This window comes from Capricornis sumatraensis, chromosome 8 (assembly GCF_032405125.1).
Source record: "Capricornis sumatraensis isolate serow.1 chromosome 8, serow.2, whole genome shotgun sequence".
Taxonomy (NCBI): domain Eukaryota; kingdom Metazoa; phylum Chordata; class Mammalia; order Artiodactyla; family Bovidae; genus Capricornis; species Capricornis sumatraensis.
Window position 1 is genome coordinate 78,547,981 of NC_091076.1, and position 24,971 is coordinate 78,572,951.

Sequence of the window (24,971 nt, forward strand, 5' to 3'; positions counted from 1 at the left end):
GCCTATGTAGCTCTTTCTGCTGCTTCTGTACCTTGCTCAGAAGTTGTGAGAATCTTCATCCCCCCGTCACCCACCACCATCCCTTTCTGGGGTCTTGCCACCTTTCCCCAAGGTGTGGGTGAAGATGCAGTGCTGTCTGGGGTTCATAGAAATCTGTACTTTCTCTGACCTCCCCTCTTCTTCCTTCCCTGGGTGAGCCCAGCTTTCTTACCACCCCCTCACTCCCCAGTTTTCCATCTTGATATTTGCCTCTGAGGCATCTAGGAAAAGCTGATGGATTTAGGTGGTTGGAAACCAATCTAGGCATAATATTTTCTGTTTTCTGTTCTGTTCCATCCTCCTTCTGAGACAATGATCTTTTTGAAAAGGGAGAGGGGGAAAATATCTGGAGGAAAACATATCTAGGTTAAAGTCTCAAAAACATTAATATTATCCTGCCATATAGAGCAGTATAGTGCTATTAATAGGTATTCATAGAGCACTGGGTGTGAGGAACCACTTTTTTTCTGTTATATTCCATTCTCTCTGTGTGTTATACTCCATTCTCTGTGTGTCTTATATTCCATATAAGTGGACTCATGCAAATAAACTATATTAAAAATGTTTTAAAATGGATGCTATGGAAACTTCTTGCATTGTCAACTATATGATGATATTGATGTTAGTTGCTGTAATAAACATCCTCAAGTCTCAATAGCTTACCAAGGTCCAGTGTGGATTCTCCTTGGGTGGATCTTTTGGGCGATTCTCTCTTAAGCAGTGAAGGGTCTAAGCCCCTTCCATCTTGCAGCTCCATGATCACCAAGGTCACTATGGAAGGGAAAGAGAGAAAGCAAAGCAAAGGGCCTTCTGCTCTTAACAAACTTATCGTCATGTCCATTCACTGACCTCTGGTGGGAACCAGTCACGTGGCTGGTTATGTTGCAAGGGGCTAGTAATGTGGTTTAACTGTGTTCCCAGGGGCATCAAACCAGTTTGTGCTGTATTTCTTTTGAGAATTAAAAGAATGGTTGGAAGTAAGCAGAAAGAGCTTTATAAACTAACTGTAAACAAAAAAGAAAAACAGGCCAGTCACAGTCTCAAGAATGACAATACCTGCCCTTGAAACTAATACAACACTGTACATCAACTATACTTCAATTAAAACCCCAAATTAAAAACATTATATGGAGTTAAACGAGCAATTCACCAGGACCACAAATACAAAAATGGTTTAATATTAGGAAGTCTATGAATAAAGTTAATTCTATCAATATGCCTCAGGAGAAAAAGACATGATCGTTGGGATATATGCCAAGATGGCACTGAAAAATTCAACATCCATCCTGATTTTTAAAATTCCAAATTATTAGTGTACAAAGACACTGTATCTACTTGATAAAATATATCTGAACCCAACAGATAACATTAAAATTTGCATTAAACACATTCTTGTTGGGGCTTCCCTTGGTGGCTCAGTGGTAAAGAATCCACCTGCCAATGCAGGAGACACAGGTTTGATCCCTGGTCCAGGAAGATCCCGCGTGCTTCAGAGCAACTAAGCCTGTGTACCGCAACTACTGAGCTTGCGCTCTAGAGCACAGGAGCCGTAACTACTGAAGCTCAGGCAGCCTAGAGCCCGCACTCTGCAACAGGACAAGCCAGCACACGACAAGCAGACAGTAGCCCCTGCTCACCAAAACTAGAGAAGAGCCCGTGCAGCAACAAGACTCAGAACATCCCACAGCAAATAAGTACACAGAATTATTTTTAAAATGAAGACATTCTTGTTGAAGTTAGAGGCAGGACAGATTTTCTTCCGTCACTGCAATCATTTACCATTGTTTTGAATGCTCTGGCTACTGCAAAAAAGACCAAAAAATTAAGTTTTCTTCCTTTTTTTTCTTTTCTAAATAATGGCAGATGCTATGATCATGTACTGTGAAAATCCAAGAAAATGGTTACTTAATGAAAAATGATAAGAACTGAATGTAATTTATGCAATTTAAAAGGAGATTGGGCTTGACTTACATGCATGAACATGAATAGATTTCTGTGACAAGTTGTTGTGAGACAAAAGCAAGATGCAGAACAGAATGCACAGTGTGACCTAGTCTGCTTGTGTGTGTGCATGCTTGTGTACACGCATGCGTGTGTTTGGGGGTGTGTGTGGTAAGTACAGTCCTAGGAGGAGAGCACCATATTTCTGGGAGTGTGGTGATGGTTATTTACATTTCTATATTGTTTATTTTTTCATACAATGACCACGTTACTTTTGTAATCTTGAAAAAAAAAATGATAGAAAAAGATATCCATTCGTATTGGCAGCAGCAAAAGAAATTCTTAGAAATAAATAAACTTAGCCAGAAATATGCAGGATCTTTAAAAAGAAAAATTTTAAATTTTTACTGAGGGATATAAACAAAGAATTGAGTGGAGACTTCTAGCATTTCTGAATGATGACTCAATATTGTAAAGAGGTAAATTCCATCCAAACGGAGTTAGGAATTTGATGTGATTGCAATCAAAGTCCCAGACTTTTTTTTCTCCCAGAAGCTGACAAAATAATGTCTTATTTGGAGAATTAGAGCATGTATAGGAATATTGAAAGGGAAGACTAACAAGAGAATGTTCACTGTGGCACGCTAAAATGTGTTATAAAACTATGAAAACAGTATGTTGCTAACGTCACTCCAGGCAGAAAAAACTCAATGACCTAAGAGCTTGGGCAAGTAATTTGGTCTAAGACAGGGCTGGAATGTCTTAGACCAAAGACACTGGATTCTATGGAATCCCTAGAGATATTAAAAGTCACAGGCTTGGACTTTTCTGGTGGTGCAGTGGATAAGAATCTGCCTGCCAACGCAGGGGACTCAGGTTGGAGCTCCTGGTCCAAGTTTCCACCTGCCAAGGAGCAACTAAGCCCAGGCGCCACAGCTGCTGAGCCTGTGTGCTGTAACTCCTGAAGCCGGGTGCCTAGAGCCCGTGCTCTGCAACAGGAGAGGCCACCGCAGTGGAAGCTGGCATACTGCGAGGAGGAGTGGCCCCCCGCTGGAACAACCAGAGCAAAGCCCACGCGGCAACAAAGACCAAGCACAGACAAAAATAAGATTAGTTAACAAATTAAATTCACAGACTTAAAAAACACCTCTTTTTGCACTCTGGCCCCAAACAAAACAGGTTGAAACACACATCTGGAGGTCTGAACACACATCTGAACCCATAGAGCCCCTTTTTGTTGAACCCATACCCCTGACACAATGAGTCAGAATAGCAAGCCCAGAAATAGATCCGAGCTTATGTAAGTATGCATTGTATGCTCATGTGGCATTCAGCCAGTGGAGAAAGTGTGGATTACTCAACACGTGGTGCTGGGAGAACTAGCTAAGTATTTGGAAAAAAAGAAAATATACAGATTTATTTTTAAAATAAGAATTTTATATATTTAAGGAGAATAACCTGAAGAGTTGATATATATCGACCTAGTGAAATGATAACCACAGTCAACCACAACTTAACGTCAATACCTCACACAGGTACCATTTTTGTGTGTCTGGACCTGCAATCTACTCTCTTGGCAAATTTCCAGCATTAAGTACAGTATTGTAAACCATAGGCACCATGCTGGATGCTAGATCTCTAGTCTTATTCATCCCACGTAACTTTGTACCCTTGGACCAACATCTTCTCCTCCAAGACTCCCACCGCTGGTCCCACCATTCCACTCTCTCTTCCTCTGTACTCAGCTTTTTTAGGTTCAACGTATCAGTGAAATCATGCAGTTTCTGTTTCTGTGTCTCGCTTGCTTCACATGGCATAATGTCCTCACAGTTCATCCATGTCGTTGCGAATGGCAGGGTCTCCTTCCTTTGTGAAGGCTGAATAATATTCCATTGTCCATATACACACCACAGTTTTGCATCCACTCATTGGCTCATGGACACTTAGGTTGCTTGCACATCTTGACTACTGTTGCTAGTGCTGTGATTAGCATAGCCACACAGACGTCTCTTTGCCATACTAATTTCTTTTCCTTGGAGTATATACCTGGTAGAGTGATTGCGGGCTGATATAGTAGCTCTATTTTCAGTTTTCTGAGGAACCGTTGTACTGTTTTTCATATCGGCTGTGCCGCATAACATCCCCACTGGCGATGCACAAGCGTTTCACCTTCTCTACATCCTTACCAACACCTGTTCTTTCTGACTTTCTCTGAAAGGAGCCATCCTGATGGGTGTAAAGTGATATCCCCATTGTGAAATTATGTTATTTTTGAATTAGAAGAGTAATGAGTGAATATATTCTCATTGTCCATCATTCAAACAATATTGATACAGCTGGAGCCCTATTGATTCACCATCCAATCCCGTTTCCCAGTAATAAGCATGAATTCAACAAATGCTGACGTTGATGCCGTGGAGCAGCTGAGCCCGCAAGCCGCAACTATGGAGCTTGTGCTCTGGAGCCCACGTGCCACGGCTGCTAAGGTCTGCGTGCCCAGTGTGCCCTAGAGCCAGTGCTCTGCAGCAAGAGAAACCACTGCAATGAGAAGCCTGTGAACGGCAACTAGAGAAAACCCACAGAGCAACAAAGACCCGGCACAGCCAGAAATACAAATAAATTATTTATAGATAGATAGATAGATAGACAGATAGATAGCTAGATATAATTCTTGGATCCCTGTGATGTGCCTGACACTCTTCCATGCTGGGGACACAAGCAGTGAACAAAACAAGGTTCCCTATCTTAGAGTGGTTGAATGAGAAAATAGGAAATAAGCCTCCGGTGACTCTGTCTGGGGATGTTGTCTTCAGGACGCTGGCCCCACTAACACCATAAGTGACCATAAGTAGGGAGAGGGAGGGAACTGGGACAAAGGAGCCAACTAGTGCCCACAGACCCAGGCACCTCCCATAAAATCTCCCCAACCGGGTTGTTTATCCTCCAGACCCTGTGGGCCCAGGGCCTAGGAGCTTTTCAAGAGCTTACAACTATGTCTGAAGCCTGGAAATGATTATTGGCTCTAGAATACAGAAAGGAAACCACAAAATGAAGAATAAATGTTTTAATTAAATGCATACAAACAGAGTATTCCAACTCCATGAATTGTTAATTTTAGCGTTCATACAGCAGTTCACACATTTGAAAGTAATCTGTGGATTTGATTTCCTCATTTCTCAAGAATTTCCAATTATGCACAGAGTTTGGGAAGAAAATCAAAGCAAATCACGAATTAAATGAGTTATTCATAGACCAAAATTTCAAAAGTGTATTTACAAAAATCCTCTCACTACCCACCCCCTCCCCCCCCGGCCAAATTATATTTAGTGTCGATGCAAATTATACTTTGTGTCGATGGAGTGCATTTTTAATCTCTTTGCAGTGGCGGGGGTTTAGGGCTGAGTCATGTACCCGGCAAGGCTGGATTGTCTACAGATGGCCCAGGTGGGTTGTCACTAGTAGGATCGTGCAAGGCCGGTGGCCCCCCTGACCCCAGCCATCTTTGCACAGAATGATTCTGTTATTCCGTGTTGGCAGTCTACTGAGCCTGAGGGTGACATGCCCCTTCAGAGGCACTTTCAAGAGCCTCTTACAGGGAAAGCATAATGCAGAACCTCTGTGGTGTTCATCTCAGTGACTGGTCATGGGCCAGCTCTGCCCTTGGTGCCTGGCCCCAAACCTCAGCCTGCTGTGGGACTTGTCCTGGACATTGCAAATGACTCCCTGCTGTGTTCTGATGTCTGATTTCTCAACACTGGTGTTTCTGAGATGTGAACTCCCAGTGGTCCAGACTAACAGCTCTGCTGGGCAGCAGCAGAAACCGTCCCTTTCCTCCTGACCTTGATGTTCTAGGAGTGGCGGCTCTCTCCATCAGGAAGCTGACTGATGCTGCCTATCTGCGGGAACTTCTGCCAGTCACTATGTCATCACCTTGGGAAAATCTGATGAGCAGGAAGAAGCTTCCTGTGCTCTGATCCAAGTTATTCCAACTATTCCATTATTCTCCTTGCCTGAGACTCCAGCTCTGACACATTTTTTTTTTTACCTCAAATAAGTATTTCAGTACTGTCATATGTCTGTCTTTTTTTTTTTTAAGACTTTTTTGATGTGAACCATTTTTAAAGTCTTTATTAAATTCGTTCCAATACTGCTTCTGTTTTATGCTTTGGTTTTTCTGGCCGCAAGTCATGTGGGATCTTAGCTTCCCGAACAGCAACTGAACTTGCAACCCCTGCATTGAAAGTCAGTCTTAACCACTGGGCCACCAGGGAAGTCCCCCCACTTCCGTCTTTAAGCATGAAACCTGATTTCTGTGAAGATGAAATATTGCCCTTGAGTACGTATATATGCAGGAAAAGCATAAAGAACTACTGAGAATGCTAAACCGTGAACAGGGTAATGCCGACTACCTCTGGTGATGGTGGAGACAAGGTTACTATATATTGGTCATGAGTAATGTTTTAGATTGGGCACCGGGGACACAAGACTTCATTATATTATTCTGCATAGTATGTTGGTAAGTCAGAAATGTTTAATAAGAAATTAGAAAGAAAAGATGGCATCTACTCCCATGATGGGTTAATCGCATTTGTCATCCTCAACACTTGCTGATTTCTTCTCCGAGCCTCTTTCCAGTCAGTGGTTTTTCTCTTTCTCTTGTGACATCTCTTTCTCTGCCAACAATCTCTTCTCATTCCTTGAAACTTGATTGACATTCCACCCTCTAACTTGACATTTATTTTTGTTAATAACTCTCTCTCTTGTTGGGTGTCCCCCCTCCAAAAAAATGTCTCTTTATCTCCTTGGAAACTGAGTGGTCTTAAAATATCTCAATGTCTCTTACCTGCCGCCTCTGCGTGTACCACATGGAATCACAGAATTTTAGAGCGAGGACAACCTGAGATCATCTATTCCAAACTTCTCATTACAGAGAAGAAAAGAATGGAGACTTGGAGATTAAGCTTCATCTTCAGCAACACCAAATGAAGCTGACCTCAGGTTTGCATGAGATTGCACCCCAGGGGCTAATCTTTGGTCCTGTCCTGAGATGCTGCAGTGGTGGGAGGGAAGTCGATGGACACCTGAACCGAACACAAAAACTAATAAGAAAACCCTAGGAAAACTGAATGAGGTTGGATATCTCTCTCTCTAATCGTAGTCTGGACTTCCCTGGTGGCTCAGTGGTAAAGAATCTGTCTGCCAGTGCAGAAGACATGGGTTTGATCCCTGGGTTGGGAAGATCCCCAGGAGAAGGAAATGGCAACCCACTCCAGTATTCTGCCTGAGAAATCCCATGGACAGAGGAGCCTGGTGGGCAAAAGTCCATGGAGTCACAGGGTACCACACGACTGAGCGATTAAACAACAACAGCGGTAGTCTAGAGCAGAAGAGAGCCAGATACCATGAAACAGGGCTTGGACCATGCCATTTCTCTCCTTCACATTGCTCTGGGGAAAAATCACTGTGCGCTCTACTTTCCCAGCATGGCAAGAAAATAGCATGAGCCCATGTCAATGTAATGCTAGCCTGGAATAGCAAGGCAGCACTGGAGCAGATACAGGGGCATCCAGGCTAGACACACTTGAATGTTCCCTCTCCCAGCAGATGCGGAATTCCCAGAGGGAGGCAGCCCCTAGAAAAGAAAGTGTCTGGGGAGGAGGTTCTGGAAGATTCACTGAGAAAGAGTATTGCCTGGTCGGGAGAGGGAAAGTGGAGTGGTTGCTTTCAGACAGACTCTCTGACTGCCCAAGGACACACTGCCAGCCAAGGTCATTGGCGGTTCCAAGGACACAAGAGTTCAGGAGGGAGAAATACTGAGAGGTCCGAGGAGGGTAACTGTTACAAAAGAAAGGGAACGGACAGAAGAACCTGTATCAAAGGAGACAGAACTAATGGATCAAAGGAATAAGCATTTTAAATAAATATAACAAATGGGGCTTCCCTGGTGGCTCAATGGTTAAGAATCCACCTGCCAGGGCAGGAGATATGGGTTCGATCCCTAGGCTAGGAAGCTCCCACATGCTGTGGGGCAACTCAGCCCGTGTGCCACAGCTACGGTAGCCAGCGTGCCCTCAAGCCCGTGCTCCGCAACAAGAGAAGCCACCGCAAGGAGAAGCCCGCGCACTGCAGCTAGAGAGTAGCCCGTGGCTAGGGACAAGCCCACGCAGTGACAAAGACCCAGGACAGCCAAAAGTAAATAAGTAAATAAAGTCATTTTAAAATAAGTAAATATAACTAACATTCTCAGAGAGAGGAGGGAAGATACTGGAAACATGAAGCTAGAGGTCAGCATAACAGACGAACGAATTCTAACAATAGACTGCATTTGAAAACTGAGTGAAACACTCGATGGATGCACCGAAGAGCGGATGGATGCAGACAAGGGACAACTAGCAGGTGGAAGACCACTTGCAGCAGCTCTCTCGGAAGGCATCAGAGATTAACCATGAGAGCGAATACACAGAGGACTGAGGTCAAAAAAGCAGAAAAGCTAAAGGAATAACGAGCACTTCTTAAGAAGAAGAAAATGGGAAGGGGTGAAATATTTGAAGAAAAATGACCAAGAATGTCCAGAGGAGGGACTTCCCTGGCAGTCCGGTGATTAAGACTCCATCCTCCCAACGTAGGGGACATGGGTTCAATCCCTGGTTCAGTTCAGTTCAATTCAGTTGCTCAGTCATGTCTGACTCTTTGCGACCCCATGGACTGCAGCACGCCAGGCTTCCCTGTCCTTCAAACTCCCGGAGCTTGCTCCAACTCGTGTCCATTGAGTCGGTGATGCCATCCAACCATCTCATCCTCTGTCGTCCCCTTCTCCTCCTGCCCTCAATCTTTCCCAGCATCAGGGTCTTTTCTAATGAGTCAGTTCTTCGCATTAGGTGGCCAAAATATTGGAGTTTCAGCTTCAGCATCAGTCCTTCCATTGAATATTCAGGACTGATTTCCTGAATCCCTGGTTGGGGAACTAAAATCCCACATACTGCATAAATGTCCAGAAGAGACCTCAGATTGAAAAAAAATCTCGTCTCTAAGAGGGAAAAGCAACAACAACAACAAAACACCCACACCTAGACACAGTACAATGAAACATTCTTTTCCTCAAATTCGGGAAGATTTTATGGATAACCAAGAAGGACCTAGTGTAGAGCACAGGGGACTCTGCTCAATGTTATGTGGCAGTCTGGATGGAAGGGGGCTTTGGGGGAGAATGGATACTTGTATATGTATAGCTGAGTCCTTTTGCTGTTCACTTGAAGCTATCACAACATCGTTAACCAGCTATACCCCAACACAAAATAAAAAGTTAAAAAAAAAAAACTCTTTTAAACTTTGGGAAGAGTTTAGCCGTAATTTTTTAAAGTATTCTTTATTTTGCTCTTCTCCTCTGGGACTTCTTTTCCGTGTATGCTGGTATGCTCAATGATACCCTATAGATCTCTGAGGCTTTATTCATTTTTATTCATTCCTTTCTTTGGATCAGGGCTTCCCCAGGGGCTCAGCAGTAAAGAATCTGACTGCAATGCAGGAGCCGCAGGGAGATGCAGGTTCGATCCCTGGGTCAGGAAGATCCCCTGGAGAAGGGAAAGACTACCCACCCCAGTATTCCTGCCTGGGAAATCTCATGGACAGAGGAGCCTGGTGGGCCACAGTCCATGAGGTCACAGAGTCAGACATGACTGAGCAACTCACACACACATATTCTCTGAAGTGTGTAGCCCTTGAGTTCTTTTACCCACTTATCCCCATCTCCCGCCTTTTTAACTTCTTATTTCAAAGTCCGGTTTCCTAGGCTTCAGTCCTGGGTTCAGTATAATTTAGTGGTAAGTCACTAAACTCTAAAGATTTCCTAAATGCCTTGCTTATACATCTTTTACCCTCTGACGAGGACAGTCTATGTCTGAAGACACACATTCAAACTTTACTAAACAGAATTAGCTTTCACTTCCTGAGGACACAAGGCTGGAAGGTCAGTCAGAGGCGAGTGTCTGCAGCCTTCTCCCAAAGGTCTTTCCTAACCATGTACATGTGCACAGCCTTCTAGATCCCTAGGGACATGGTGGAGCTTTGCAAAGTTCCCTGTGGTTTTCTAGTTCTCCGGGGCTTACTTTAAAACGGTTGTTGTTGTTGGCCAGGCTTTTGTTTGTTCCAACCGAAATCACAACCCTAGGCAGCTAAGAAATGACTAGCAGATCACTGTTGTTTCGGGTGATGACCTAGAAATACCACTCCCAGTGCCCCCACTCCACCCTACGAGCTGTGAGTTACATCAAATTGCCGTAACACCTTGGGAATGGAGATCTTTCAGGTAGCTTCTAATTTGGACAAAATACTAACTGTGTTCTGGGGCTTCCCAGGCGGCGGTAGTGGTAAAGAACCCGCCTGCCAATGCAGGAGACATGAGACACGGGTTCAATCCCTGGGTCTGGAAGATTCCCTGGAGGAGGGCATGGCAACCCACTCCAGTATTCTTGACTGGAGAAGCCCATGGAGCCTGACGGGCTACAGTCCACAGGGTCGCGAAGAGTTAGACACGACTGAAGTGACTTAGTACCTAGCAGGCACACACTGACTGTGCTCTAGGAATGTGGCTTTAACAGAGCTCCAGAAGAAATCGGTTTTCTTCACCAACTTTGAGACGGCTAACATTTCAAGGCTACTGGGCCATCAAGGTGAGGAGGGAGAGAGGATAGGAATAGCCCCAATTTAAAAGGCCACAGACACCACTGTCTTGTTGAGGTTCAGGAGTTTCTCTTGGATAGATAATTTTCAGTTCAGTCAGTGGTGTTGGTACAACCCTAGAGTTCTAAAATGGTTGGTTTTAGTTGTATTGTCAGTATTTTTGATGTTTTTGTGGGAGAGTGGTTCACCAAGAACCACATTTCACTATTCCAGAAGTTGATCTCCCTAGAAAGCATTAAAAAAAAAAGTGCCTCAGGAATATGGGAAATGAATTGAATCGAGGAAGACGCAATGAGATATGCAAGTTATATAAATAAATTATTATATATATTAAATAAATAAAAAACCAGCTAATTCAGAAATAAAGCTGTACACTGGAAATGTGGCTGGGGAAGGGGCATGAGGAACCGACAGAGGGAGGAAACACTGGAGAGAGCTGAAATTATGCTAGAGAACTTGTCCTTTTTAAGGAAACTCATAGATTTGTTAAGAAGTTGACAGGGAGACTTCCCTGGTGGTGCAGTGGATAAGAATCCACCTGCTGATGCGGGGGATACCGGTTTGATCCCTGGTCTTGGAAGATTCCACATGCTATGGAGTAACTAAGCCACAGCCCATGCTCCACAACAAGAGAAGCCAGCTGCAATGAGAAGTCAGCTCCCTGCAACTAGAGAAAGCTCAAGCAAAGCAACAAAGACCCAGCTCAGCAATAAATAAATAAAATGTTAAAAAGAAGTTGACCGGGGCAAGAATAAACATAAGTAAGGATCATAATAAGCTAGGGTTAACTATGAGAAGCATATAAATGAGATGCATTATTTTCTACAGAATAATTTGATTTGCCAATGGAAAGTAGAAAATCCAAACTTTCTCACTGAAGAAAGGGCATTGTGAACCATTCCAAAGATGGAAAGGAGTAGAAAGAAAATATAGTAAACAGAAAACACAAAATGAGACAGTAGATGGAAGCCCTAACACAACATTAATAAATATAAATGAGGATAAATTAAATTCACAAATCAAAATACAGAGACTCTCTGACTGACTCTAAAATCAACATGTAATAATATTTTTTTAAAATAAGAGACTGTTAAAGCAAAATTGGAAAAAAAAAGTTTTGGCACATAAGAAAGAATTCCACAGTAGCAATTTTAATATCAGAAGAAAAAAAATGAATTTAAGGTAAAAATTAACAAAGGGAAAATAGAGATACTATATGCTAATAAGGAAAATAATAAATTAAGGAGAAACAAAGGGAATTCCCCGGTGGCCTAGTGGTTAGGATTTCTGGGCTTTCACTGCTGTGATCCGGGCTCAGGTCCTGATCGAGGAACTGAGGTCCCACAAGCTGTGCAGCATGACTGGAAAAAGAAGAAGAAATAACATCATAAACATATACACACCCAGCAGTGTGCCCTCAAAATACATAAAGCACAAAACAACTGAAATGGGGAAAATGGGGAGGGGAAAAATAGGAGCCGGGAATTAAGACATGCAAACTATTCTGTATAAAGTAAGCTACAGGGATATATTGTACAACATGTGCAATATAGCCAATACTTTATAATAACTACAAATGGAGTCTCACCTTAAAAATGTGAATCACTATATACGTTACACATCCAAAACTTATATATTAATACATCAACTATACTTAAATAAATAAATAAATGAAATGAAAAAATGAGGGAAATGAATGTATCAAGAGTTACATTTGGAGCTGGTATCACAACTCTTTCAGAATAGGATACATCAAGCAGATCAAAGATAAGCAAGACAGAATATTTGACTAACACAGTTAATAATCTTAAACTAAAATATATGTACACACATAACTCTTTATACTGACCCAACAAAGAAAATCTCCACAAATTACAAAGAATGACACTGGTTATATTTTCCAACCATAATGAAATACAGTTAGGATTGAATAAAAGGAAATCTTAAAAATCTCATATTCCTAGGAAAAAATTAAAATTACTTTTGGGCTAAAGAGGAAATGACAAGGGAAATTATGAAATACTTAAAACTGAATTACAATGCTAAGGTTTGTGCTGAATTACAATGTCCAAATTTGTACTAAAGCAGCACATAAGGGAAATTAAAACCTTGACTATGTTTATTGGAAAGCAAGAAACACTGGGAATAAAAGGTGTTAGTGTGTAACTCGAGAAGTTAAAGGGAAAAAAAAAAAGACAGCAACATAGTGAACCCACAGAAAGAAGGAGGAAGGCAATAAAAATAATGAGAGAAATGAAAAGAGAGCACAACAGTGGACAAAATTAACAAAAGCAAACACATGTCCTTAAGAAACATTAAATACAAACTTCAGAAAAGAGTAACTAAGCAAAAAAGCACTGTGTTCAGCTGAGTGTGGGAAGTTTTTGCCCATGCTTGTTACCTTAAGGCTGCAAGTTGGTGCTTCTCCTGTGGAGAACAGTATGGAGGTTTATTGAAAAACTAAAAGTAAAGCTGCTATAAGTTCCAGCAATCTTACTCCTGGACATATATCCACAGAATACCATAATTCAAAAAAATACATGCCCCCTCAATGTTCACAGCAGGACTATTTACAGTAGCCAAGACATGGAAGCAACCTAAATGTCTATCAAAAGATGAAAGGATAAAGAAGTTGTGGTGTATATATATACACAATGGAATATTGCTCAGCCATAAAAAGAATGAAATAATGCCATTTGCAGCCACATGGAAGGACCTAGAGATTATCATACTAAATCAGATGGAGAAAGATACGTATTACATAACTTATATGTAGAATCCTTAAAAAATGATACAAATGAGCTTTTTACAAATCAAACTCACAGCCTTGGTAAACAAATTTATGGTTACCAAAGGAAACAGTGGTGGGGGGTGGGGTATAAATTAGGAGGTTGGGATTAACATATATACACTGCTATATATATGGGGCTCCCCTGGTGGTTCAGATGGTAAAGAATCTGCCTGCAACACAGGAGACCTGGATTTGGTCCCTGGGTCAGGAAGATCCCCTGGAGAAGGGAATGGCAACCCACTTCAGTATTCTTGCCTGGGAAATCCCATGGACAGAGGAGCCTGGCGGGCTACAGTCCACGGGGTCACAGAGTCAGACATGACTGAGCAACTGAGCGCACACACAATAACCTATATGGGAAAAGAATCTGAAAAAAAAAGATGTGTACATACAACTGAATCGCTTTGCTATACACCTGAAACTAACACAACATCATAAATCAGCTATACTGCAATTTTAAACAAAAAATTTTAAAAAAGAAGAGAAAAAAATGACACCAGATAAAACACTGGTGAAAGGATATTGTGGAAATATGAACTGAGAGCTCCAAATGCTCCGATTTAACCTTGGCTAAAATTGTAGTTGGAATGAAGGTCACAGACCACAGCTTGAAAGTCTCAGGAGGAATTCACTTTTGAAAATGCAAGGTATGATTCTTGATCCTGACTCACAGCCTGGAGATGAGCATCACCAGCTTGTGAGTTCCGCGAAATCCTTCCATTTCCCAAACATTTCAAATTCCTTGCAGGGTGGAGAACAACCCTCAGGGCCCTACAATTTCTTAGGCCTTGCCAAGTCTTTTTTTTGGCCCCTTCATGAGCATACGCAATTTCCCCTATCAGGTAATCAAACCCCCAGCCCCTGAAGTGAAAGCACAAGGCCTTACCACTGGACCAGCAGAGCAATTCCCTTGCTAAGTCTTTTAGTAGCTGGAGAGCAAAGGAGCAGCTGCTTTGCTGAAGGAAGGAGGCAGCGGCCCTCCTACCCCAGGGCAACCTCAAGCTCTCCTGGTGCGACAGGAGCAGAATTGAGAACCTACTGTTCATCTCAGAAACCTCAACTCCCAGAGCCAAACTCAAGAGGAGACAGATTCTTCCTCCTTTAGACCTGCTTCTTTCACTTAAAAAAAAATTGTGGTAAAACATAAAATTGACCACCTTAAACTTGTGTAAGTGTACAGTTCAGGAGAAATAAATCCATTCAATTAGTTGTGCAACCAACCTCCATCCTCCTTCATCTTGGAAAAATAAAACACTATGCCCATGAAACGACACTTCCCGTTCCCCCTGGACCCTAGCCCTGGTAACAACCGTCTACTTTCTGTCTGCAAGATTCTGACCATGGGAAGGACCTCATGTTGTCACCAAGCCAGGTTCATCTGCCCAACGTACAGTGAGCCTGGGATGCTGAGGTTTGCTGCAGAGAAAGGGTCTATTCAAGAGGCAGACAAGCCAGGAGATGGGAGAACTTACCTCAGATCCACCTCCTGGAAGGCCAGGGCCTTGGGGTATTTACAGGATGAAGAAGCAGGGTGGTTTGAGGCACGGGGAGCGTGGGGAAAGGCGATTGGAAATGAGAAAAAGGTGAGGCAGTCGTTCTGTGCAGGTGCCAGTACAGCTACGTCAGGCTTCCCCACCGGACCTATATTCAGAAAAAGGCAGCATTTTTTGTTTCCTCCAACAGCGCACAAGGGTTTCAGTTTCTCCACATGTTTGTCAACGCTTGCTATTGTCTGGGTTTTTTCGTTTTTTGCTTTTTTTTTTTTTTTTTAATAGCAGCCATCCTAATGCGTGTGAAGTGGTGGCTCACCATGGTTTCAGTTTGCACTTCCCTAATGGCTGTTGGAGATGGAGAAGAGGGCGACAGAGGATGAGATGGTTGGATGGCAACACAGATGCAATAGACATGAACCTGGGCAAACTCTGGGAGACAGTGAGGGACACAGAGGCCTGGCGTGCTGCCGTCCATGGGGTTGCGAAGAGTTGGACACGACTGGGCGACTGAACAACTACAAAATGGTTATTGAAATAGAGCATCTTTTCATGTGTTTGTTAGCCATTTGTATACACTCTAAGGCGAAATGTCTATTTGAGTCCTTTGCCTATGTTTCTAATCAGGTTGCTTGATTTTGTTACGTTCTAGTTCTTTTTATATTCTGGATACGAACCCTTGGATCTTCAAGTGGGCCATGTAGCCGCTTGCCCTATTTCTGTCACACTTAACATGACTGTCACCCACCCTGATCAACAGAAGGGTAGCCTGTCTCAGGAAGAGATAACCGAGGGGCTGCTCTGGGCTGGCAGCGCTGCTGGTACCTGTGTTTCTTACCCCGTCTTCTGGAGGTGTCCTGTCTCTCACTCAGAGCCAGCTCAGCATCAGTGACAGCATCAGTAGCACCTGATGCTCAGGGTTTTTTTATCTGTCTTTCCAGCTCCAGGAGCTACAGGGTCCTCAGGAAGCCGGCCTCACCCTGAATTGGAGCTTTGGGAAGAGCTGGGACTGGGTTTGCCCAGGGAAGCCAGTTGGGGCATTTCCCCGTGTGTTTGGTGCCCCCTGGTGGAATACTTCTGAACTGTGAGCTGACCCGCTTCCCCTCACTTCCCGCCTTGGTTTGAGTCAGCAGCCCTCCGCTTATGGCCCTCAGCCTACCCCTCTTGCACATACTCCATGTGGAGCTAGAAAATGGCCTCTCTGGCCTGAGAGGATGCCCTCGCCCCTCGCACAGGGCAGAGGTGACACAGCAGTCCAGGACTGCAGCCTATGATGGTTGACATGTGCAAAGCTGGAATTTAGATGACATTAGTATAGACAAGACTATGGTCTTTCCAATAGTCATGTACAGATGTGAGAGCTGGACCATAAAGAAGGCAGAGGGCCAAGAACTGATGCTTTCAAACTGTGGTGCTGGAGAAGACTCTTGAGAGTCCCTTGGACAGCAAGGAGGATCAAACCAGTCAGTTGTAAAGGAAATTAACCCTGAACACTCATTGGAAGGACTGATGCTGAAGCTGAAGCTCCAATACTTTGACTACCTGGCACAAAGTACCAACTCAGTGGAAAAAACCCTGATGCTGGGAAGGATTGAGGATAGGAGGCTATGGAGATGACAGAGGATGAGATGGTTGGATGGCATCAATGGACATGAACTTGGGCAAACTCTGGGAGATGGTGAGGGACAGGGAAGCCTGGTATGCTGGGTTGCAAACAGTTGGACATGACTTTGAACAAAGTCATGAACAACCTGAACAAACCAAGGATTGTTTGACTGAACAAACCAAGGATGAAGTTTCCTGCACTGAAGGTACCTGCTTGGGCCTCCCTCTTCTGTCTTAGATGCCCCCGAACCCCTGCCCTGGATCCCCTACCCACAGGCATGCAATTCTAGCCCCCAGAGACTGCCTTTGGGTTCATGCCCTGGGACCCTGGCTCTGAGGGCAGGGGGGTCATCTAGGGATGGGGCTTGGGGCTTCATGTGGCCATGCTGCACAGCAGACCAGGGGCTCAGTGCCAGACTCAGAAATGAAAATAAACATTCAGAGCCCACATCCCTTGGGTTCCAGGACACCATGCAGCTCTGCCGGGTGAGAAAGGACAAGGCAATGTGATGTTGGCTCAAAAGAAGGGATCATGTCATCAGATGGCACAACTTAAAAGATCATAGAGACCAAGATCTTGTTTTTCAGACTCGGAAGATGAGACTTGCCCAAGGGGTCATATCTTAAGCTTTGCTTCTGTAGCAGAAGCCATCTCACCACATCACCCTCCCATCACAGACCACAGGCTGCCAGGATCCAGACGAACTTCAGTCCAGTCCAAACTCATGTCTCTAAGCTATTTCCCAAACAGAGCTGAAAAGAGAGTCAGGTTTCCTGAACATAGCTCTGGAAAAGCCTCTGGGTATTGTGAATGCCTTCTGCTCTGCCTCACATCACAAGTATCACTAAACAGCCATATCTCTGGGCTCAGTGACAGTCATCCATTGTAAAAGGCAGCTGGTAGGCCTAGGAGTGTTTTTACTATATTGTCTTTCATTTTTATGATTTAGGCGCTGGTTTTCTATTACTCTGGACTCTGTCACTTCTACAGACCTTTTCCCTCATCACATGGGTTCAGAATTGCAAAGTCATCTATGATCCTTGGTACCTCCTTCTTCTCTGACCTCCACTTTATTATTAATCAATAACCAAGGGCTATATTATTGATTCCATCTCTGACACTCCTTTGCATACTGTATTAGTTTTCTCCGGCTGCCATAATAAAACACCATGGGCTGGGTGGTTTAAACCATAGATGTTTTCTCATAGTTCTGGAGGCTGGAAGTCAGTTTTAACCTTCTGAGCCTTAGTTGCTTCATCTGTAAAATGAGTGGATGCTCTGACTTAATGAGATGGCTTTGTCTTAGCATGGATATCCCAGATTTCTGCCACTCTGGGGTTGGGGCCCAGATTTCTCCCTGAGTCCAAAAGGTCACACAGGGCTTCCTTGGTGGTTCAGTGGTAAAGAATCTGCCTGCCAACGCAGGGGAAACAGGTTCAATCCCTAGTCTGGGAAGATCCCTCATGCCTGGGAGCAGCTAAGCCTACGTGCCACAACTATTAAGCCTGTGCTCTAGAGCCCGGGGGCTGCAACTATTGAAGCCCATGCACCCTAGAGGCTGTGCTCTGCAACAAGAGAAGCCACTGCAATGAGAAGCCCGAGCACGACAACTAGAGAGTAGTCCCTGCTTGCTGAAACTAGAGAAGGGTCCATGCAGCAACGAAGGCCCAGCACACCCCAAAATCAACAAAATTGTTGGGGGAAGAAAAGGTCACACAGAAAACTACCAACACTGGTGTTTTCCAAAGTACCCTCTAGGGAACACTAGTTCTGCAAGGTAGTGACTTGCAAACCTGGAAGAAGGTTGATACGTGTTACGTCAGGGGAATTATAGGGCAGACAAAGCTAAACAAATTTATTGGCTATGGGGCTTTCCAGAGTCTTTAAATGCTCATATGTATTATCAGTTTCTAAGATATTTACATCATTTCTTAAATTATTTCTTAATTATTTACATCATTTCTTAAATTGTTTAGCCCAGAATTCTTTTTTAATGCCCCTACCCTCCCCCCGCCCACCACCACCACCTCCCATCCCGCTAGAATCAAGTGTTCTGCAAAACTCACCTGGGAAATGATGGTTTAAGTCAGCCTGGGCAGAAAGGTTAATGGCTCCTCCAATTTTTACTTTCCTCTGAGCTCGAACAAACATGTGCTAGAATTCTGTATCTCTGATAGCCACGAGGCTGCCCGCTAAGAATTTCATTTACTTTTAATGGTATGAAGCTGAACTGATCCAACGGCTTGTTACTAGAGTAAAAGTCGTACATCTTGGGTGTAAGTCTTTGTGACTTGATCATTCCTTCAATATGCAAGCCTATTTGAGCATCTCCATCAGTTTTTCTCCGGGCACTCAACCATCATGCCTACCCTGCTCTTCCTGCAATTCTATTTGAACTTCTCGCTTGACATTCAGCGTAACTTGTCTGGGTATCAATGTTTTCTGTTGGGCCTGCCGGCTGGCCTTTATCCCTGGTTTCTGGAAGACAGCCTCTAAATTTTTGAAATTTCCTAAGGTATGAGTGTCCTTGGTATTCTTGGTGGGTCTCTTGGACCACACCTGTTTTTATGGTAATAAGGTGACTCTGGGAGGGCCCCTGGTTTATGTTAATGAAGTAACTAAAGATAGACCCTGGTTTATGCTAATAAGATGACTCAGGATGGACCTCTGACTTATGTTAATGGAGTGACTAATGAGGGACCCTAATGCTAATAAGATGACTCAGAAGGCTGCCATGCCTGATAGACCAACCACATGCTGGAAGAGAAGTTTGGGGTTTTGAGTCCTGTGACATCAGCCTGACTTCTGGGAAGTGGACAGTGGCTAACTGACTCAATGAACCATGCAGCTATAATGGAGTCTTGGTAAAAACCACAGATGCTAGAGTCTCCCCAGTGGAGATGGTGTGCTCAGAGGTGAGGGGTCCTGACTCCGTGGGGAGAGGACTTGGCCACTTCACCTTTGGGACTCTCTGAACCTCACCCTATGAGTCTCTTCTCTTGGCTGTTCTGAATTGCATCTTTTGTCTACAATGAAACTGTAATCTTTCATGCAGTGCGTTCCTAGGTTCTGGGAGTCATTCTAGTGAATTATTGAACCTGAGGAGGAAAGTAGGGACCCTAAATTTGTAGCCAGTTGGTCAGAAGTGCGGGTGATCCTGGGGACCCCCAAATTTGTGGCTGGTGTCTGAATTGAGGGCAGTTGTGGGCTTCTTAACCTGCGGTGTGACTCCAGGTAGCTGGTGTCAGAAGCCATTGCAATTATGCTGAGCACAAGGAATCGGACATAAGAGGGTACATTCTAGGAACTTCCCGGGTGATCCAGTGTAAGATGACAGCACTCCCAATGCAGGGGGCCTGGGTTTGATCCCTGGTCGCGGAACTAGATCCCACACGCTGCAACTAAAAGATTCCACGTCCTAATGAACACTGAAGATCCTGCGTGCCAACACTAAGACCTGATGCAGTCAAGTAAAATTCTTAAAAGATGCAGTGAATGATTCTGATTGAGTCATAAGGCTGTTGTGGGTGGTCTAACAGCACAGGTAGCATGTGGACCACCTGTAGCATCCTGGCTCTGGAGGTAGTATAGACCATCCTGGCCATAAGGAGGCTGCTGCACCCTCATCAAAGCAGATACCAAAAAATCTTCACGTGCTCTTACGTGGTGGATCCTGCAAAATTGAGTCCAAAGGACGTGAAATGACTTTTGCTCTGACTGAAGTATGGGAGACGAGTCTAGTATCCTACTCCTGGTGACACACACACTGGAGAGTAAGAATGAAAACCTATTCACCTCCACACCCATCCAATACACATTACACTTCCCATCACTTTCTCTTGTTGGAGACTTAAGTATCTGGGTGTGAGTATGACACTTGTATATCAATGCAGAGAGAGACAGGCAAAGAGAAGAGTTTTGGTTTCATTATCATCCTGACCTGCCCTATAGGATAGGGCTCATGCCTTAGGATCCACAGGAATGCACGTGACTCACCAAAGTCGAGGCCCCCTCTGCCAACTGAATCCTGCAGGTCCCATTGCCTTCCCGGCCCCATCAGCTTCATCTGAGCACTTCAGCCATGGCTGAAATCAACAACAAACCATGCAAAGCTCTTCCAAACCCCATCGCCACAAGAGTGACTACAGCGGGAACATTTTTTGTTTTATAGCAAATGTATTCTCGCACCGTTATTTTCAAAAGATTGAATGGCCAAAAGTTGAATCTCCTTTTACTACAAAAGTAAAGAAAATCATGCAGTGAGATGACCCCATGGAGCTTCGGCACAGACACGCTTCTCTCTTGCAGGGCTTCCTGAAGCCCTGTGGGACTCGTGGGCTTTGCCCTCGGCAGACTGAGTCTTGTTCACCCCTCTGGCTCCTTCCCAGATCAGTGCGCATCCTGGCTCTGTCTCTCAGCCCCTCCAGTCAGAGTGTTCCTCCCTCATAGCCTTCACTAGCCAGTCCCGTTCAGTCCCCTGCTCAGAGTCGCTTGTGTCACTGGCCTCCACAGCCAGCAGCTTGGAGTAGTTGATTTTCCGCTCCTGGGGCAGTCTGGGCTGGATGGACAGGAACAAGGCCAGCCAGAGCAACAGGAGGACGCAGCAGGCCTGGTAGAGCACAGGCAGGCTGAAGCGCATCACCACGAAGCCCCCCACAAAGCTTCCCAGGCTGGCCCCGCTCCCACAGACGTGGCCTCGGAACACGGCGCTCAGGGGTCTCTCTGTTCCAGGAGTGGCCAGGTGCTCTATGGAGGTACTGACTGCCCACCACAGAGCCCCGTGGCTGAGGGCGCTCAAGATCTGAGCGGGCAGGACGGACCACCAGCTCCAGAGAAATGAGTAATACAGCAGCTGCCCCGCCAGGCAGCCCAGCCCCAGCCCCAGCGTGCCTACCCTGGACAGCTTCCTAAGCAACGGAGCTTTGAAAGGATGAAGCATAATTTCCCCCAGCAAGCCCAGGGCCACCGAGAAACCCATGGTCAGCTCGCTGCTCCCGTGGTCTTTCATCTGCCAGAACAGGAAGTTCTGCACTGCACTGGTGGCACCTCCTGTCAAGAAGATGGTGAGGGCCAGGACGGTGAGGTGGGGGTCGCTGACCACGAGGGACAGGGCTTTGCCCGTCCTGTAGCTGGGCTCCTGCCGCCGGCAGACGGGGACGGGAAAGGCGATGCTCACCAGTAAAGCCAGGGCGCTGACCAGGGAGTAGCCGTAGAAGTGCACCACGCCCCGCGGGCCACTGGTCGCCAGGAAGCAGTCCAGCGGCCCCACCAAGGCCGCAATGCCGCACACGCCGACTGATGTGCCCAGCAGCTTCCACACCCATAGGCTTCTGTAGCGGTCAGTGGCGTCCACAAAATCCAGGTATTCGTAGAGGCTGTCGTCAGCCACCTGCTCCAGAGGGGATGTCAGCAGCTCCCAGAGCACCGTGGAGCCCAGCGAGAGGATGAAAGTCCACTGCTGCCCTTCCAAGGAGAGGCCGAGGGCCCTGCCGTCCCCCTCGGCTGCCGACTGGTTGGCTGGACTTGCCAGGGCCGTGCCCCCAGCAGACAGAGGGAGTGGCGGACTGACCACTCTAAAAGCACCTTCGTGGGGAGAACCTGTCATTCCTGGAGTGTCAGGATGGAGAACTCCAGATCTGTTCCTGGTTCCTTGGGTGGAGCCCACGGAGGAGCCAGGTGGATAACTGAAAGGTTCTTGGCCACTTTCCCCAGGCCCTTCTCCGAAGCCTCGGGTTCCAGCGACCCCAGAACTCCTCGCCCCTGGGAGGCTGAGCACCCCCGCTGGGGAGTTGGAGGCTGGCTCTGAGGCCAAGGTGACAGTCACAGTTAGTGCGACCCCCGGTGGTGGGCCCTCGGCAGTCAAGCTGTGGCTTCCATTACACCGGCGGTGCCCTGGGTCTCTGTCCAGGGGCGGCACCAGGACCATAAACAGGCTGGCCCCCGCCGAGCCCAGAAGCGAGGCGGTCATGAGCACCCTCCGCTTCTGGTGGCTTCTGGACAGGAAGGCACAGAAGGGAGCCCAGAAGGCAGCGATGAGGTGCTTGGTTCCCATGAGGATGCCCACCCAGGGCGCGGCCAGGCCCAGCTGCTGCAGGTAGAGGGTCAGGAACGGGGTCACGCAGGCATCCCGGACTCCACACACCAGGTGGAAGAGCCTGGCCACCCTCAGCGCCCTGCTGATGTCCCACTGGGGGTTGGCGCTCATGGCTGCCCGGCTCCCTCAGACCCGGGCGGGCGGCGGCCGCCGCGTCCTGTCCCCCGGAGGGAAGCGGGGGAGCGAGCCGCAGGGCGCCTCCAGCCTCCGGCGGCGCCGCGGTCACCGGGTCAACGGCCGCCCCCGCCCCCACGTCCGGCCACCGGCCCGGAAGTGGCCCCGCCAGGAGGACGCCGCACCTCGGGGGCGGGGGCTGCGCACCTGCGGGGCGCACCTGCGGGGCGTGCGCAGGTGCGGGAGGCTTGAGGGCTGGGGCCTGCGGGGTGCGCTCCAGGCCGCCCCTCAGGGCCCCACGTCGCCCGCGAGGCTGAGTTACCTCCCTGAACTTCTAGAGGCAAGGAAAACTTGGCGAGCGAGAATGGAATTCGTGATATGACACCCCGCCCCCACTTCATGCCCTTCAGGTGTTTACTCACTGGCCCCCTGATTAAGGACCATCCGGTTTCCCCTCAGGAACCGTCCCTGCCACCCTCCCTGACAAGTCCTGCCCCTTCCCCAGGCTCACTTGGTCACCTTCCTAGTTATTTTCCTCCACAGCAGTGTCCCTGTCAGACACACTACTGGCTTCTATTTCAGGGGTTTATCTTGTTGACTGTCTCTCTCGCATCAGAATCAAAGTGCTATTTTTGTCCCCAGGGCCTAGAACAGTCTGGATGTGAGCTGCCCCTGGAAGAGGCATGACTTTAGGCAACACAATTTCCTCCAGTGGAGACATCCCCTGAGAGGGACTGACAGCTGAAGGCGGACTTGAGGTGGCAGCTCCTCCAGGCAGCCCTCCAGCACACCCCCACCCCACCAACATTATGTATGTCCTGGATCGGTTTTTATTTTGGGCCACATGTGTGATCTCAGTTCCCCAACCAGGGATCCAACTGTGCCCCCTGCATTGGAAGCACAGAGTCTTTACCACTGGGCCACCAGGGAAGTCCCTGGATGGTTTTAAATTATCCCTAAGAGTGCTTTGTTGTCCATTTGGGGATACACACTCCAGGGGTGGCTAGCTAACATTTCATCCAAAAGTCACTCCAGAGGCAGTAATGCTAGCACGTGAGCAATTCTACATCAACGGAAGTGGATTTATTAATTATCCCAAAAGATATTGGCAAAATTTCACATGTCACATGGATTGTTTATAATTTTTTTTGAGGCATTTCCTCCCTTGGTGAACAGAGTATTAGAATCCAGAGATTCCAGCAGCCCAAACCCTTTGGAATAGCAGCCTTTACTCCGGGATGGCCCAGTGTTCAACAAGAGCTGTTCCGTGAACTTTTCAAGCAAGATTTGTTCAGAGCACCTAATTTGGCTGGGGGTGAGGATGAGGGGGCTACTTGCCAATGCATACCTGAATGTGCAGCAGAATTTGGTCTACGACGTGCTTTCTTTGTAAACTGGTGGGGAAATTGTTGAGGGAAGGCTCAGAGCCCTCCCTAACTCTGAGTAAATCCTGCAAACATTTAGTTCAAGAATCTAGTACTTGTTGTGCAAATTGGTATGAATCAATTAACATCACCCCAATGACAGGAAAAAAAAAAATCTAGCCATGTTCAGTGATGCCAGTCATTTCCAGTTTAAAGTCACCTTAGTCACATTCAGGGCTGTTCCTAGTTCCCCCCTCTTCCCTGGGCTCCTCACGGGAGAGCTTCAGTGGAGGACCGCACATTCACTGACCTCTCCATCTTACCTGTTTAGGGTCGACTGCCAATGAGCAGCCAGAGAAGGCAATGGCACCCCACTCCAGTACTCTTGCCTGGAAAATCCCATGGATGGAGGAGCCTGGTAGGCTGCAGTCCATGGGGTTGCTAGGAGTCGGACACGACTGAGCCACTTCGCTTTCACTTTTCACTTTCATGCATTGGAGAAGGAAATGGCAACCCACTCCAGTACTCTTGCCTGGAGAATCCCAGGGATGGGGGAGCCTGGTGGGCTGCCGTCTCTGGGGTCGCACAGAGTCGGACACGACTGAAGCGACTTAGCAGCAGCAGCAGCAGCAGCCAATGAGCAGCAGAGCCTTCGCCACGTGGTGTCCATCAAGATATCCACAGTCCATATCCTAGGGTCCCTGCTGCCACCTCACGGCTGCACCTCTTCCCTTTCACAGTGAGACCCCTTGGGCTTGTCTGCATTCAGCTATCTGGGAAAAACCTTACCGGCTCCCCATGCCCACAGAGGCACAGGGGCTCTCTTTAAGGCTACTCTTGGGCCCCTCTGCCT

The 24,971-nt window shown here is 46.5% G+C and overlaps 1 protein-coding gene across 1 annotated transcript; it reads right to left on the bottom strand.

Moving 5' to 3' along the window:
• Positions 1-20,960: 20,960 nt before the first annotated feature.
• MFSD6L (major facilitator superfamily domain containing 6 like) lies at positions 20,961-22,751 on the bottom strand. Its single transcript, XM_068977452.1, has 2 exons — positions 22,298-22,751; positions 20,961-22,264 (listed from the first exon to the last, which is right to left on the bottom strand). The coding sequence occupies exons 1-2, from the start codon at positions 22,749-22,751 to the stop codon at positions 20,961-20,963; spliced, it is 1,758 nt and encodes a 585-aa protein (XP_068833553.1).
• Between the last annotated feature and the right edge of the window lie 2,220 nt (positions 22,752-24,971).